The 17,505-nt window shown below is 38.5% G+C and overlaps 1 protein-coding gene across 3 annotated transcripts; it reads left to right on the top strand.

Moving 5' to 3' along the window:
* Nucleotides 1-272: 272 nt before the first annotated feature.
* Nucleotides 273-12,828, top strand: LOC122086275 (probable UDP-arabinopyranose mutase 5). 3 transcript variants are annotated; one of them, XM_042655025.1, is made up of 3 exons: nucleotides 273-632; nucleotides 11,215-11,271; nucleotides 11,446-12,828. In XM_042655025.1, exon 3 carries the CDS (start codon nucleotides 11,594-11,596, stop codon nucleotides 12,650-12,652), a length of 1,059 nt encoding a protein of 352 aa, XP_042510959.1. In that variant the 5' UTR covers nucleotides 273-632; nucleotides 11,215-11,271; nucleotides 11,446-11,593; the 3' UTR covers nucleotides 12,653-12,828. The 3 variants fall into 3 exon arrangements, with proteins under 3 accessions (XP_042510959.1, XP_042510965.1, XP_042510973.1); XM_042655031.1 differs by having other exon boundaries at nucleotides 11,419-12,828; XM_042655039.1 differs by lacking the exon at nucleotides 273-632 and having other exon boundaries at nucleotides 11,248-11,343; nucleotides 11,586-12,828.
* Nucleotides 12,829-17,505: the final 4,677 nt, after the last annotated feature.

Below are 17,505 nucleotides of genomic sequence, written 5' to 3'. Positions count from 1 at the left end.
TAAGGTCCGACTAAAGCCCGATTAAGGTAGTTCGATTATAGCCTAAGACCGACCGACCAAATATAAAGTGTACCATGCCTTCAATAACTAAGCCCAATTAATTGAATGGGCAGACACGATGTAGCCTTTGAAAGTCTTCAAATCCGATTAAGCGCGATCGAAACCAGACCGGCCCGACCGGTTGACACCCCTAATTCAACCTATCTCGAGGCCTGGACACAAAGTAACAAAACTATATGCGTAAACGGCTAACGGTTCCTTTTCTAAAATCAAAAGTCCACATTCTTGGGAAGGGGAACTGGGAAGAACCGAAGAACTCATCACACAGGTGTTGGTTTATGATTGGAGACACTTCAAAGTTCAAACCGACCAAAGGTGAGAGAGATAATAGGGAAATTATCTCCGGGAATTGAGGCGGCCGACCAGGCAAGTAGAAGTTGGGGGCCAATTCACAGGGTTTCCTGTTTTTTCATTTTTCTACGGAGAGAGAAGAGGAAGGTTTATAGAGAAATGTGTGATTGAAAACACCGCCATCCCTTCTTTGCCTCACCATTCACTCCACTCTCCTTAACATCTCCCATCTCACTGATCTTTCTAACATTCCTGAGCGCATTCTGCTCGATCTCTTCCTGGTACGTCTCCTTCACCATTTTCATTCTTTTTAGGGAACACAAAATTTTGGGCTTTCTCCATTTTACCTTGCTATTGTTCTTTACTGGGTAATTGCTCTGATTCAAGTTGAAAATTTGTATGATATGAGATGTGTTTCTCTTAATTCTGGCTTTATGTCTCAAATAATCTTAAAGTCAATTCTTAACTTGGGGGAGTTAGTTTCTACTTAATTTTACTGTTTGCTTAGTGATTAGCTGAAGTTTGGTATTGGTAGGATAAACTGTATCTTTGTTTAATTGGGAAATTTTTTTTTTCTTCAAGAAGATGTCTTGTTAGTCTGGTGAATTTTGATGACAGTATTTATGGGTTCCCTTCGTTCAGTGGATTCATGAAAATTAAGTTTAGTTTGTTTAGTAGACTAGGTGTGATCATGGTTTTGTACTTGTTATGGAACCATATTTGCATATTGTTACCAAACCTGAGGTGGGATTTTGGTTTGTCTTATACTGTAAAAGATCCAATAAAACAGAATTGACTTTCTTAGAAACTTGGTCTTGATCTGGTGAGTTCTTTAGTTCAATGATATATTTAATTTATGTTATAAGGGATCAAATAGAAAAGTGGGATTATATTTCCACAGTGATATTGTCTACGTTTGGGGATTTTTATATTGAGAAATCAGTGGTTCATGGCTGCATATTCACATATTTGCTGGATATCTCTGGAGTTTGCAGTAACATGCTTGTCTACATATGGAAAATGGCACTGGAATGGTAAGAGTTGATATCCCGGCTGGCTGATCCAGTCCCCAGTACTGCTGTTTGCATCCTTGATGTGGATAATTGCTGATCTTTGCTGTACAGAACTTCTATATCAATGAAATTTCATTTTTGATCCAAAGGAAAAACAATACTACCAATCTTGATTAATTTGATAAGCTTGGACACAAGTGTCTGGTATCCAGAGCTTCAGTACTGGAGTGATTATTTAAATTATCGGTGGTATCTGAGAATTACTGAAACGTGTTTGAAAGAGTATTGTATTGCTTTGCAAGTTGCATGTGGAATTTCTTTCTCATTATTCTTCACTTATGGGGTGATTGAGGACACCAACCTGGTCATCCATTTAAAAGATAAAATTTTGAAGTTGCATGAAGAATTACCATGTGTAGACTTCCGTAGGAGATGAACTTGAGATCCCTCTCGGGACTGAGCACGTTCATCATTAGGGTATAACAGTTGGTTTCTAGATTGGGATTGCCAGAGGCATTTCTATTGTTGACTCAGTGAAGGACTGATTCGTGGCTTTGAAAGTGGGAAATATGCTTTGATAATCCTATTAAGAGGACATATTCTATATATTGGACCCACAATTCGGATACTTATGATCTTCTGATCAGGTTGATTTTTGAAGTGCTACAGGCACAATTCTTCTGGAGGTATAATCTGTACAATTCAATAAAGGGAAGAGCTAGGAAGCATTGTGTTGATCCCATAAAGAGTCCCAGGGGCTTCATGTTTTTAAGTTTTGTCGAAATCAACTGTTCTGTACAAATCTGAAAGCTTCTACATTGTATGAACTGGAGATGGGTGTCCTAATGGAAAAAACTAGACATTTATCATCATACTTGTGTCAACAAGGTTACCATGAGATTGGCAGATACCATCAATGTTGTCATGATACCTCGCAGACAGAACTCAACAGTTTCCTCTCTCTCTCTCTCTCTCCTTGCAAGAGTGGTACATTTCTATTGTTCTGTTATAAAATAAAAACATCATGCTGCCCTTGCTCTCTTTCATTAGGCATGAGGGAAATGGCCAAGATGCTCCCAGATTCCACTCATTTGAGGCACATGCTTATTAGTTCGGTGCCAATTGGATCTTTCTCCATTTATATTTTTCTGAGAAATAGGCTAAAAGTCCATTCTGGATTTATCTAAAGTTTCCTTTTTCTTGAGCAATGGTTTTAAAATTCATTCAAAAAGACTTTCTCTTTTTAGGGCCCGGAAAAATATTTCTGGGCCAGAAATGGTTTCTGGGAAACAATATTAAAGATACCTTAAATTTTGGTAGCTGTCCATCTGCCATGGTATTGGTGGCATGGTTAGGGACAACTTTGAGGGCAAGGTAATGCTTTCTGGTCCAGTTTGGTGTGATTCTGCCATCAATCAGTTGAGTTGGGTCAGTATCATATTGAGATTGGAAGTGGCTCTGATTTCAACCAACTTGGTAAATATGGCTCTGATTCCATTCTAGATCTATGATTGGAGATCCATGTTGTTCTCAGGGATTTAGTCTGTCAGTTGCTTGGTTCTGACAACCTGCCAGTGATGGCAGATCTGCTAATGTAATTGACTGGATTGTCATGTCTTCTCTGGACTCTTGCAAATTTGCACCTTTGTAAGGGAGGCATGCTTTAATGCTTCCAGGTTAAACTAGAGTAGCTTGTACAGTAACCTAGGTTACTCAATTTGATGGATTCCTAGAAGCCTTATGTGGTAGGTTTCAGAAATCCAGAAAATACCAGAATTGCAGTGAAGTAAAGGACCAGATTCCAAGGGATTTAAGATATCAGAAGTTCAAGGGTTCTGATCTGGTCAAAAGGCTGGCTGAGTCCTCTATTTGGAGAGGAGAAAATGATATTAAAACTTGGGGACCAATCTGATGGTCTAATCTGGAAATATGGGAGAAGAATACTACTGAAGATAGGATTCCAGAACAGTAAATGAAATCAGATTTATGGTCTATAGAGAACAATGATGATATTAAACAGATAACCAAATCAGCAACAAACCTCAGTAACAGTAACAAAAATATCAATCCGAACTTGAAATTAAGGTAGAGATCAGAGTTGAAGATTTCAGAAATTCGAGGAGCACACAGATTCTGAAGAATCAATGCAAAATCACAACTTTGAAACTTGAACCATCGTTCTAAATCTAGGTTTCGACCCACATTTTGGTCGAAACCTATGAAATTTTGAGGAAACAAGGAACTTTTCCTTGGCTTTTGGAAACCATGGTTTCAACCCTTAGATAATGTTTTTTTTTGTCTGATTTTTGTGAACAACCTATTTTTGACATTTCAAACCTAATCCGTGAACTAGTTTCATAAAAATAACACCCAAAATGGAACTTGCGATGTTCACCCAAGTTTTCCAAATATAGCTTACATACTGGAAATGGAAATGAGCTATTAAAACAAGAAAAACGTAATTTGGATTTGAAAAACAAGAAATAATGTAAGATGATAGGGATACAACTTCACTACTCAATTCCTTGCGGAGTTTCTAGGCAGCTCCAATCCACGAGCTGCGTACCACTGCAGATGTCATAGCAGCTCATCTGAATGCGATACATGAGTCCCATGACATATGAAACAAGGTATTACAAAGGTGCTGGTTCAACCAAAATGCTTGAACCAGTCGAAATATTTGGAAACTCCTTGAAACATGTTGAAACCAGTCGAAACTTAGGTACATTTTAATTTCGGTACCTGGTTCATCTCGGAGTGGGTCGAAACCACCGAAACTTGTGAATTTCAGTCGAAATTTTCGAGATTTAGAACTATGTCTTGAACAGATTAAGAACTTAATCCAGTTGATGAATTTGAAATCAGAATTGAAAACCAAGTACAAAATCTGAAGATTTCAGAAAATCCTTCTAAGAAAAGGATTCTTTGACATCAGTTAAAAGATGAAATTTTGACATCATGAATCGATGAAGCTTGAAGTTGCTGATTATGTAAACAGCACTGAGATCTATGGTGTATTAATGGAGAAAACTTAGATTTGACTTAAGTGTGGTATGCATATGAACTGAGAGAGTTCTGGGTACGAACTTGATTTTCTGGACTGAACAATGAAGAAGTTGAAGAATGGAAGAAAGGTAGAAGCATATGGACTAAGCTTCCACCTGGGATGAAGTTGAATGCCACCAACCACCCTTAGCATCTCACCAAGTGTTGCTGTTGTAACTCACAATAGCCATTAAAAAAATCATATAGAGGGCAAAAAGCCAAGCTTTATTCATCATCAAGTCATGGGGTGGCATTTAAACCTTTACATCCATATATATATATATATATATATAATATATCAAACTCTAACCAGGAAACTTTACAAAGATGGAAAATTGAAAACCTTCTTCCTGTGGGCTGTTTGGAGTGTGGGAAACTTCAAGATAAGGAATTAAAATAGGGAAGGGCTTATGGATCCTAAGTTCCTAACCCAACCCAACTACTTTACATTGAGTAAAGAAAGAGCAATATTTAAGACTCCAGACCCCATAATTCTGGTTTTGTGTGAACCAGAAAATAACCAAGCTATAAAGCTTGTTCTGAACCGGAACTGGTTCAAAATGGAACATCACTCCTTTGTTTGGGCTTGGAGTGTTTCCTATGTCGGTACTTGTTTATGTACCTCTTCTCATATCGATAACAGTTAGTCAATTTTATGAGTGAATATTTTGCGAAGAGTTGTTCACTTGGACCTGACAGATGTATTTAGCGATAGCCCTCCCCAATATGATTTTTCATTGGGGAGGCTGAAAGTTCTGGAGTTTATTCCTGTATGGCCTTCCTGAATTTTCTGCCTTCCTTTTGGCGGCTGTGACCTTATTTTTGTACTTTTCCTTTGGGTTACCGATATTCTTGGTATAGATCAAGTAACCAATTCCCTCACCCATGCCAATACCACATCACAAAACTTGGGTGGTGAGGATATCTTCCACAGCTCAGCTCATGCCAAGCCCCAAAGATCCTATCTAAGTAAAAGGAATGTGATTCTTTAGGGAAAATTGTTAGGCTCCTCTTGGTTCATAACTTAGGTATGCAATTTATGTTAAAATGTTGCCCAAGTGTCACCAGTGGTCGACTTGGTAGTTCAGGGTTATGCACTTGTGTGGCCTGCTGAGTGACACTAATTGATGACATGAGCAGTTGACCTAATTTACTAACTAGTGCATTGAGAAATCAACAATTACCTGTATTCTTGATGCAGATTTGTGGTTGACCAGATTCGAACCTGGAACCCAGACCAAAATGAACCGGGTCCCAACCTTGTACTGGTTCAGTAGGATATTTAGGATTTATTTTATTTGGGAAAGATATGTAGTCTTTTATTTTGGGGGTAGCTATTAGACATGTAAGGAACTTTCCTATTTGAGTTTTCTTGGGTTGCTATTTTTGTTGGTCTAAGTTTTAGGAAGCAAGTAGGAGTCTTTGTTTTTTGGGTTTTATAAATATATGTGTAACCTGACTATGGGATAGATTTGAGAATAGATTGAAGTTGAGTTTGTGTGGTGTGCCTGCTTGGCCTGGTGTCTGCGATCTTCCCCCTTCCTCTCTTCTCTCTCCTTCTCTTGCGTTAGCTTTTTTCCCTTCCGTAGTTCTCCTCAGTTTCTTTCCCTGCTCTGTTCCCAAGAGATGCACGATTAATCACAACTGGTCATTAATCTCCCTCTTCCTCTTTCCTCTCCCTTTATAGCTTTGAAGGGTTATTACTTACCTCTAGATGATTCTTTCTTCAAACCCTTAAGCCAAAACTCAGCTAGAGTTGAAAAATCAAACCATCGACCATAGCCGGTACTGTTCTGACTACCAGGTCTGGTTCCAGACCTGTCCAGCAACTCTGTTGTTACTTCTTCCAACTCAGTATGGGTCTTGTTTGGGAGGACCAGTAGCAAGAATCTTGCCCTTGTAATTTCAGGTTGAAAAGGAATTCTTCCCTCTGAACCAAGCGTGGTTTCCACCTTTGGTTTGTGCTAGCGGTTGAGGATGATAACCTCTTCCCCCCACCCCTTATTCGTTGTCTTTAGTTTTGTCACTTGCTTCAAAATTACCCTTCACTCTCCCCTTTATTACTTCTTACCCTTATTTTGTTTTTTAATTCCAAAATTATCCCCTCCCATATAACTCTCATGTTCCCCTTTGATAAAACTTTCTTTAAACTTTTTTTTGGTTTCCAGTAATGCCCCTTTCTTTTGAGAAACAGCCCCTTTGCTGAGCAGAGGTAAGGCTGCGTACGTCATGACCCCATGGTTCAAGATCTCGGCGAGATCTCGCTAATATCTCGTTTTTTCAAAAAGGCGAGACAAGATGAATGGCGAGATACAAATTGTACAAGAACTCGACCGAGATCTCGAGATCTCGCCAAATCTCGCCTCTCTCTACTTTTTTGAAGAAAAAACACCAAGGAGTAAGGTTTTTGGTGCTTTTTCTTGATGATCTCTAGTCCTACACTCATTGAGGCTTAAAGAGTAGAGAATATTACCTCATCATCCACATTTGGAGTTACTTTTCTTATATATGATGTCTTTTTAATTCTTATGATTATGTTGTGTCATGTGTTGATTGTGGAATGAGGATTGTGGAATAGAGCATACTAACCTAAGGTCCGAAGTGTTGGAAACTACTTACATAGGGTACGACGTCAAAGTACATTTTTAGGTTTGATTTTAAAATATGATGTTTCCATTGTGTTTAGAAGGCCTAAAATAGGTAATACCAACTTTCAGGGGGCTACAATGACCATATAGCCACCGAGTCGACTGGGAAAAAATACATGATCTCGGCGAGATCTCTCTTTTTTGGATTAGCGAGATTGGGGGCGAGAGCGAGATCTTAAACCTTGCATGACCCTCCCTAGACCCCGCAGTGGCGGGAGCCTTGTGCACTGGGCATGCCTTTTTAGTAATGCAACAACAACAACAACAACAACAACAACAACAACAACAACCTTATCCCAACTTAATGGGGTTGACTACATGGATCCAAACAAAGCAAATTAGGTAACAACAAAGGTCTAAATAGAAAAGGGGATGCAAAGATGAGAAAAGAGAGATTGAAATGAGATGAGAAATGAAAATGAAATAGACATAAGAAGGAGGAAGAATGAATGCAAGATGAAAATGAAATATATAAGTAAGAGGTCCAGCCCCGAAAAGTTAGGAGAAACATAGCTAAATGGGGTCGGCTACATGGATCCTTGCTCTCCAATAGTACAACAACGACAACAACCCTATCCCAACTTAATGGGGTCGGCTACATGGATCTTTGCTCTCCAATAGTACAACAACAACAACAACAACAACAACAACAACCTTATCCCAACTTAATGGGGTCGGCTACATGGATCCAAACAAAACAAATTAGGTAAAGACTGAGGTCTAAATAGAAAAGGGGATGTAGAGATGAGAAAAGAGAGATTGAAATGAGATGAGAAATGAAAATGAGGGGATGCAGGGATGAGAAAAGAGAGATTGAAATGAGATGAGAAATGAAAATGAAACAGACATAAGAAAGAGGAAGAATGAATGCAAGATGAAAACGACAAATATAAGAGGTCCAGCCCGGCAAGTTAGGAGAAAATCAGCTAAATGGGGTCAACTACATGGATCCTTGCTCTCCAATAGGCTCTATCCGAGGTCATACTTGGTACAAGACCCAAACTATGCATGTCCATCCTCACAACCTCTCCTGTGGTCATTTTAGGCCTGACTTAGCTCTTTCAATCCCTTCAATCTAAATCATATCGCTCCTCCTGACTGGGGCATCCCTAGGCCTCCATTGAACATGACCATACCACCTCAAACGACTTTCTCGGAACTTATCGTTAATCGGGGCAACCCCCAAATCAGTTCGAATAATCATTCCATACTTTATCCTTCATAGTTTTTCTATACATCCGTCTTAGCATCCTCATCTCTACCGTACATAGCTTCGTAATATGACACTTTTGAACAGCCCAACATTTTGCTCGGTACATCATGGCCGGTCAAACAACAGTCCTATAAAACTTTCCTTTAAGCTTTAAAGGGATACATCGGCCGCACCTCTCCACTTCATCCATCTCACTTTAATTCCCTGTGAAACATCATCCTCTATGTCACATTCTTTGTTTATAATTGATCCCAGATATCTAAAATGGTCACTTTGCGGTATCTCTTTTTCTTTAATTCCCTGTGAAACATCCATCTGTGAAACATCATCCTCTATGTCGCCTTCTTTGTTTATAATTGATCCCAGATATCTAAAATGGTCACTTTGCAGTATCTCTTTTTCTTCAATTTTCACTGTCATTATCCATCATAGTGTGACTAAAATTACACCTCATATACTTTGTCTTTGTTTTGCTAATCTAATCTCTTGTTTCCAATGATGACCGCCATTGCTCTAACTTAGCATTATTCCAAGTCTATCCCTCCTTAATAAATAGTAACTCCTTTCGTGCTCCAATGCTTCTCTATTTAGTAATAGCCCCTATGAAGATTCTGTTTTATTTCCAAATTGCCACCCCCAATTAGTTATTGATCTATTTGGTATCTAGGTGTGTCCATAGCGAACCCAATAGGGTATTTTGACCTAGATTTTGCATCAATTCTAAAATAAAATTTGTATGTAACATATTTGATTACCCTATTGGGTCCCATTAAGGTATTTTGACCTGGATTTTACATCAATTCTACAATAAATTTGTATGTAACATATTTGGTTACCCCTTGTTTAATATTGTTTTGGCATTAACGGGTCTGTATGCTTATGAATCTTCATGTGTCCATGTATGTCGTACTAGTCATGGGGTATATACCAATTACTTTTATGTATATATTTCTTATGAGAAGCACATAAAGCTTGATTGGCCTTGGTTTTAGATAGCCAAAAAAAAACTATTGATGATGAGGGAGAGGTTCTTTGACATTACATTCATTCAAAACCTAGGTAATTTGAAAAGAATTAAACATATTGATTTTCTAATGAAAGCTTCGATTATTAAGGGGATACATTTTTAAAGTTAAGGTTATAAGTGATTTTATTTGACAACTTAATCATATGGTGATGGTATGGTGATGATGATGGTGAATAACCAAAAAATTTATTTAAGATATATAGGTACCATAATTATTAAGTTAGACATTGCCTCGAAGCATATTGAGGGAGCTTGAATTTGCATGTACTCAAGTAATTGTATCTGTTTGAATTGGAACTGGACTACATAAGTATGGACAGGGCTTCAGGCTGTTATGAGCTATTTTCTGTGCCACCATAGATAGTAGTGGGCTGGGCGGCCAGGGGCTGGGCTGCTTGGGCTGCAAGCTGATCTCAGTCGGAGGATGATGCACCTGCACTGATAGAATATGTTTGCTTTCCTGATGCTTGTAGGCTGAAAATGATCCACTGGCCTCTTTTATCTAACACAAAAAGATGTGAAAGATATAACTTTGTTCTTCATTAAAAAGGCGTTCTTCACATCTGTCTGCCAAATGTGCTACTGGAACATTGGCTTTGTTGTATTGTGATGGGTATCGTTGTTTGAATCCATCATGACATGGATTCAAGGTTCAAGGTATCGGGTTTTGACCCTTGGAGAGACCGAATTTTCTGTCAAAACCTAGGAAATTTCGAGGAAACCAGGGAATTTTTCCCAGTTTGGTGGAAACTTAGGTTTCGACCCCCAAGCAGTGTTTGTTTTTCCTGATTTTTTGTATACATCCTATTTTAGACATTTCTATCACATTCACATCATTAGTTTCAGAAAAAAAAAAAAAAAAGGAACACATAAAGTCATACTTGTGTACTGAACCAAAGGTTCGGTAATCATTACGCTGAGTTGTTGATTGAAATATGTTGTAGGTAAATACATTTTCAAAAATAGAATATAAAAAAAAAAATCATTAACGTGCAAAAAAAAATTCGGCCATCGTGAATGTGTAGACCGGGTCCTCCTAAGTAACATTTAGAAAATTTACATAATTCTACTCTATTTACAAGTATATTTTATTAAAAAAATTGATTTTTGGGGAAGTTGGGACTTACCTTTTTGGTCCAAGCTATCTTTCTTATGTAGATGAAGCAAGAACCACTCTTAGATTCAATTTTGTTAGGCAAAAAATGGAAATCTCCAATGTTCCCCCAAGTTTCCTACTCCTAGGAGAAAAAACTAAGAAGAGATGGTCGAATTCTGCTAAAGAAGGCTTGGGTTTTTTTTCAAACTAACTTATATGGGACCTAGTTAGGGTTGAACCAGTTGGTTTGGTCAAATCGTCGAACTTGGTCGAAACACATTGAAACATGGTCGAAACCTGTGACTTTTAAAAGTCACAAAACATATCGTTTTGACCCCTACGGATACGGTCGCAGGTTTCGATCGAGTTCTCGAACCATGCATGGAATTGTGGCTTTAGGCTCTTTTAGTTCCAGAATGTATTGCAGAGTAATTATTTATTACATCAGCGTTCATCATAGGTTTCTTTATTTTTTCACTATCTATCATGAAAATTCTTTTCGGTTTTGAAGCTTTCTTGTTTTGGTCACTTTTTCAGTGTTGAAGCTTATATGATAATGAACTTTCATTATTTTGCTAATAATCTTGCATGATGTTTGACTATCATTGTTCCCGTTCTGATATATTATCAAATTTTATTGTTATTGGACACCATGTTTATGATTAGACATTCTGTGATTTAAATGCAAATCCCCCCCGCCCCGCCCCCGACTGGCCTGGTGGCACGGTTGGTTTGACACCGCATTGTGTTTAGTTACAACTGTGTACCTCTTGTTGCAAAACCAATCTCTTAGATAACAGCATTCTTCTTCTTAATGGCAGAGAACACTGGTGCCGGAAGGCTGACAGAGAAGGTTTTGACGCTGTTTGTAACAACTGGTAATGAACAAATCCTTTCACTGATTCAGATGCTTATTATCCAGCATATCATCACTCCTGTCCTCCCTACTAGTGAGTCATCACTCAAACCACTCACTATATCTTCTTTATCTCTTCTTCCTCCATTTTTCCTTCCCTTCCAAGAAGACATTATCTTCAAAATTTCTTTGACAGGATGCTCTGAAAAATTCTGAATCTGGTCTAGTGGAGTGTGGGCAGCAACTTCTAGACTACCCAATAGGCAGGACATTTTGAAGCTTTCAAGGCAGCACGAAGTGGGATTTTGTTTTTCTTTTGTTTAATTCTGGTTTCAGTGAGGAAAATGTCTCATCCTATCATCAAGGATGATGAGGTTGATATTGTGGTTGCGGCAATCCAGCCTGATCTTACCTCCTTTTTGGAGGAATGGAGACCTATCTTTTCCCGATTCCACCTAATAGTTGTTAAAGATCCTGACCTCCAAAGGGAAATTAAAATACCAGAAGGTTTTAACATTGATCTGTACACGAACTCTGATATGGATCGAGTTTTGGGCTCTACTTCCATTCTTTTCACTGGTTACTCCTGCCGGTATTTTGGTTATCTTGTCTCCCGGAAAAAGTACGTTGTCGCAGTTGATGATGACTGTGTCCCGGCAAAGGATGGGAGGGACTTTCTATTTGATGCTGTGGCGCAGCATATTTATAACCTGAGATTTCCTGCAACCCCATTCTTCTTCAACACACTGTATGATCCATTCCAAAAGGGTGCAGACTTTGTGCGCGGGTACCCATTCAGCCTGCGGAATGGAGTGAAATGCGCCCTATCATCTGGGCTATGGCTCAATTTGGCAGATTATGATGCTCCTACACAAGCCCTGAAGCCAGGGGAGAGGAATGCTCGATATGTTGATGCTGTATTGACCGTGCCCTTGAAGGCTATGATGCCTTTGAGTGGGATCAATGTAGCTTTTGATCGCGAGGTGATAGGTTCTGCTTTATTCCCAGGTCTGCGGTTGGTGGGGGAGGGCAAGCAGAGGTGGGAAACAGTGGAGGATATATGGTGCGGGATGTGTGCCAAGGTGGTTTGTGATCATCTCGGCCTTGGTGTTAAGAGTGGTGTGCCCTATGTGTGGAGAAATGACAGAGGTGATGCCATAGACACCTTAAAGAAAGAGTGGCATGGGATGAAGCTGATGGAGGAGGTAGTCCCTTTCTTCCAGTCAGTGAGATTGCCGAGGACTGCAGTAGCTGCAGAGGATTGTGTGCTTGAAATTGCGGCAATGGTGAAGGAAACGCTAGGTCCAAAGGATCCTTTGTTTGGACAAGCAGCAGATGCCATGATAGAGTGGGTCCGCCTGTGGAAGGCTGTTGCCTCGGTATCCCCTACCCCTGGAGCATAAGAGGAAATGAGTTCTTTCATCCTTTAAATGTTCTCTCACTTTCTCTACTGGGAGCTTCCTACCTTTGTTGTTTCTTTTCTGCTACCTGACAATGTCCTGTGAAGATGGGTGGCTGAAAATAAGAATGTTATGGTTGTTTGTTTTTGTTATTAAGTTACAAAGTAATATTGCATCCATCTGTGAATTGTTTTTTCCCCCTTCCAAATTTGTCTAAACCCTAAGGAACTGACTGGTTGGTCATTGAATAGAACTAGGGTAGAATATAACCGCCATTGCAGCCACCATGGTCTGTCTATTGGGGCAATAGTTAGGGGTGTGACTTTTGATACCCAATTGATCTATCTGCTTGGACTGCTTGAAGCTCCATCCACCCTGAATTAAGGTATACTAATCAAACTTGGTTTAAATTTTCACGACTCTTGTAACTCATCAACATACTTCCCCATTTATTAATGGCTGAAATCTGATATTGTCCATAGAGCAACTGCTAAAGAGAATCACTAAATCTGATTGAGTGCCATTATTTTTTTTCACTACGAAAGCAATGGATTTATTATAAAATGAAAACCCAATAATGCAGCCAAGGATGTCCGGAACCTTTTTTTTTTCCTTTCCTGATAGGTAACTGTTAATTTCATTTTCCTCTGCAACTGCTTCAAGTTCTATGCTCTAGTTTAGCTTGGTTGTAGTTTTGTATGTAATGAAAAGGGATGTGGATTTTGCAAAAAAAAAAAAAAAAGTGAGGGGGTGGAGGAGAGAAGTGGTTCTCTGTCCAGGAGCATGGCCTATACAACGATCTCTGTGTCTCTCTCTCTCCTTCCCAAAACAGGGAGCAGATATGTGCATAGGCCATGCTCCCAGATAGATTTCTTTTTCCCAAAAACAAAAAAAAGGGAGGTGGGGGGGAAATAGTGCTCCCTGGTCATGTGGCCTTGTGTCAGCACGAGGGCCAATGAGGGAAGTCCCCATGGGTATAATTGGGGGTAAGGTTTTTTGAGTTTCACTGAGGTGGGGGCGTTATTTTGCCACCCTCTATGTCTGGGTGTAGGGGCTGTGCAATCGTGGAGTGTTCATTCTTCCAACCCCTACCAGAACTTGAGGAGCAACAGAGAAATACTTCTGTGCATTCTCAATTTAGAGTTCCTGAATATTCTTTTCATAGCATCTCGTGAGTGGTTATTGCTAAAATCTATGAACACACAATTCTTGGCAAATTTTAAAATTAGATCTCGCTATTCTCTTGACCAAAAGCAAATTAACTTGTTCACCTCTTTAATCAAGTTGCACTTGTATTGAGAACACTTTTCTTTTACATTTGAGAATCTCCAGTCCTTTGGATGATGGGGAAAAACACCTTCTGAAGATTCACAAACTTATATGATGAATAGATCAAATCCTTGAGAATCATTCAATAAACATTGTTTTTGGGGTTGGTACTGCTCTCCCAGATGATAAATATTAACATTCACATTGATATATTGATGGTCCCTATCTCCTACAAAGAGAGAGAGAGAGAGCTTAATACTTCAATTATTTGAAAGGAGAAGTTTAGAAAGGAGACCATACCACAAGTGAGACTTTTTTTTAGAAAGGAGAGGTTTAGAAAGAGGACCATACTATAAGTGAGATTTTTTTTGGGAAGCTAGAAATGTTTGGATATGTTGTTGGCTAAAAGGAGGGTTTCAAATAAGTTCAGACCTAATTATTATATGTTTGGGCAAGGGTTCTTCGTAATCCCCCTCATATAGAATAATAAAATCATTTTTTTATGAAAAAAAAAAAAGAGTAAGAAACCCCCAAGGAAAGATACTTCACCCTATGTATTTTGATGGGTTTGCTAAAGAAGATGTACTGGTTGTTTTGAGTTATAAGACTTGTATTGTTGAGATCCCTTTCTTGCTTGAAGTGAGATTGAGAAGACTCGCACAAACAGTTGAAGCAAATGAAGCAAATTTGTTGAGTTGTATCTGAAGACATTCTCATTAAGGTCTAAAATGTCCACTATAGAAGTACAACAGTCGGGGGATACTTGCGTTTTACCTCTAAAATAAAACAACCACAAAATCATAGTCTTATTGTATACAGATTTTGATTATTAGAGAGAGTAAGACTAGACTCACCAAGCACGTTGGTAAAAATGAACGGTTTTTTTATGTAACCGAAAAAACAAAGTAGGCAAAGAATATATCACCATGAAATTATGCACTTGTACATGCATGCCCCTATAAACACCTTAATAAGTGCTCTAACTGAATTTATGAAAGCCAAAGAATATGTGTCATCACGAAAATGTAAATAAAGCGCTCACATTCCCATGAGACATGTCTTTATGCTTTCCTAGATGCCCCTCTAAACACTTATTTTAGGGGAGGGATGTTAAAAGAATTTGAACCGGGTTGTCGTCAGGTTTTAATTGGGTTAGCCTTGGTTCCAGCTTTATGGAGACAAATATATACCTATCGCTCTCAAATCCCTAAATTCAAAGACTAGAAAACAAGACCATTCATTACTGCAACACTAATTCTATTAGTCATATAGAACACCCACTCATAGATATTGAAGTCAAAAGATTCAAAAACAGCTCAGGTCCATTATTTTTATTATTCGTAACCTTAGAAAACGTATGTATAAATTAAACTAATATTAAGATCATAAGATCATATGATCTCTGCTCAGCCTAATGATCAATAGTTATGATTAAGCCCTGCCTAGGTTGCATACAATTTAGTACTTCCATTTATGGACCACTACTCAATAATAAATGGAAAAAAAGTGTAAAAAGGCAGTGTACCCCCTATGCTGAAACACAGTGGGGAGGATGGGGGTTGGAGGAAGTTGAAATGATCACCAACAGGGGTAAAAAGGCAGTGTACCCCTGTTGATGTTTTTTACTAGTACTCTCATAATTGGTCCCCATACGGGTATAAAGGTCATGTTACCTTTAAGGAATCCTCTATTTTTCCTAAAATAAAATTCTACCAAAAAAAAAAAAAAATCCCTAAAATAAAATGAAATGGACAAAAGAACCTTGTCCACTTCCGTGTCTCTACTCCCAATCACAGTTGGGTGTGAAAAAACGGTGCTACCCTCCGCCCCGATGCCTCTATGCGGTCTCCCATTGGTCTACGCATTGGCACAGTTGCCACACAAGCGTACATGATTCTTTACCCCCATAAAAAAATAACTCACCCATTACAAAAAAAAATAAAAATAAAAAAAAATCTAAGAAAAGGATTGTTGCTATGTTGGAACAGTGGTTCTCTGATAGACCAATCCACCAATCCTTGCATGTTCAATTATTCCATTTCCGGGCATCTCAATTATTCCATTATCTAGCTAAAGGATTTTGCTTAGGTGCACTTATATTTATTAATAAATGTTTCAACTGTGTGTCTGTGTGGCTTCAAGGCAAGCTGGAACCTGTATATACACAGGTTTCGGGCTTTCAGCAACTGAGTAGGCATCTATTAGAAAAATGAAAAATAATTCAAATTGCTTTATGATATATACCAAAATGACAATATCATATGGAAAACCTAGGAGATATCTCTGAGGTCAAAAGTTAGCATGATCCATAGAAGATTGTTCGATCTTAGTTGGATCTGTAATCTGTGAGTTGACAATTGAAGGATATACCCTACGTACTCAACAGGATAGGATATATTGGAACAATTGAGACGGCCAGGTGAGTTTCTTCTTTCTTGATTGGACCTTTTTTTTTTTAAATTAATTTTGAATTGATACTGTTGCGGGATATTTACGTCCAGTCTTTCTCGGGTCTTGGGTCGATGACCCGAAAGAAGAAAGATAAAAGTAAATAGAAAAGAGGAACATAGCTGTGCTTTGGGAAGACTCTTCGATACCTAAATCAATGTATAACAATAACTGTGAGTTCTGAAATCAAAAGAGAGAAGAAGGGTTAGAATTATCCAATCCTTGTTTTGAGTTTGTTTTTTTTAATTGTCTTAGTGAGAGACCGGTAGTATGTAATTTATATTCCAGAAGGTTCTTTTCTATTGCTTGGAGAATAATATCCTAACTGCCTGATAATGAAAATTTTCCCTTGTGAGCCCTCTGGAGAATCCCTTTACACATGGGATGATGTTACAAGTGAGATTATATGGAAAAGATGGATGGTCTCTTCGGTTAGCATACCCTAGATGGCGGATCTTAATAGGAGATGTATTTATATGTACAATAGGTATAGAAGGGAGAAGAGGACGAAATGGTCAAGATGCTCGAACTCAAGATTTCCTGATCGATGAGCATGGGCTTCGCTTACTACAACTTCACCAACTGCACTACACAGTTGATGTTTTGATTGAACTTTAATTCATTGTAGATGGTTGATTATGAAAAAATGGTGTAACTCAATGATAGTGTATAAGTTTGGTCAGAAATAGTAGGTGACTAAGGTAATTAAAATCAAAGGAAAGCTCCCTCTCCAATCTCGATGCTAACTACTGATTGCTAAGAAGGAAATCATTCTTAACCTAATTTGTAATATTGATTTACATAACTAAAGAAAATGATTTTGTAGGTGAATATCACGAATAATATAAAGAAACATCCCTAGGATGCTAGCGAAATTGAAACGTCCATTTACTTGTAAAGGGAAATTACACCAGCAGTGGGTGAAGGTTGTGGCTAGAATAAATGTAAACATTCTCTCGATCAGCCAAGGGTGGCAATTGTTGCAGTACGATATCTTGTATTTTGTCACATGAATTTGTGAGTTGATTTCAAAGATCGTTAAGAGGCTCAGGGGAATTGGCCCTCTTTATGTGTTATTTTCATTATTAGAGCCTTGGGTAAGTGGGGGTCCATTTGAGGGTTTAGGGCAACAACCCTCG

This window comes from Macadamia integrifolia, chromosome 1, assembly GCF_013358625.1.
Source record: "Macadamia integrifolia cultivar HAES 741 chromosome 1, SCU_Mint_v3, whole genome shotgun sequence".
Lineage (NCBI taxonomy): Eukaryota > Viridiplantae > Streptophyta > Magnoliopsida > Proteales > Proteaceae > Macadamia > Macadamia integrifolia.
This window is presented reverse-complemented; position numbering and strand designations above follow the sequence as displayed.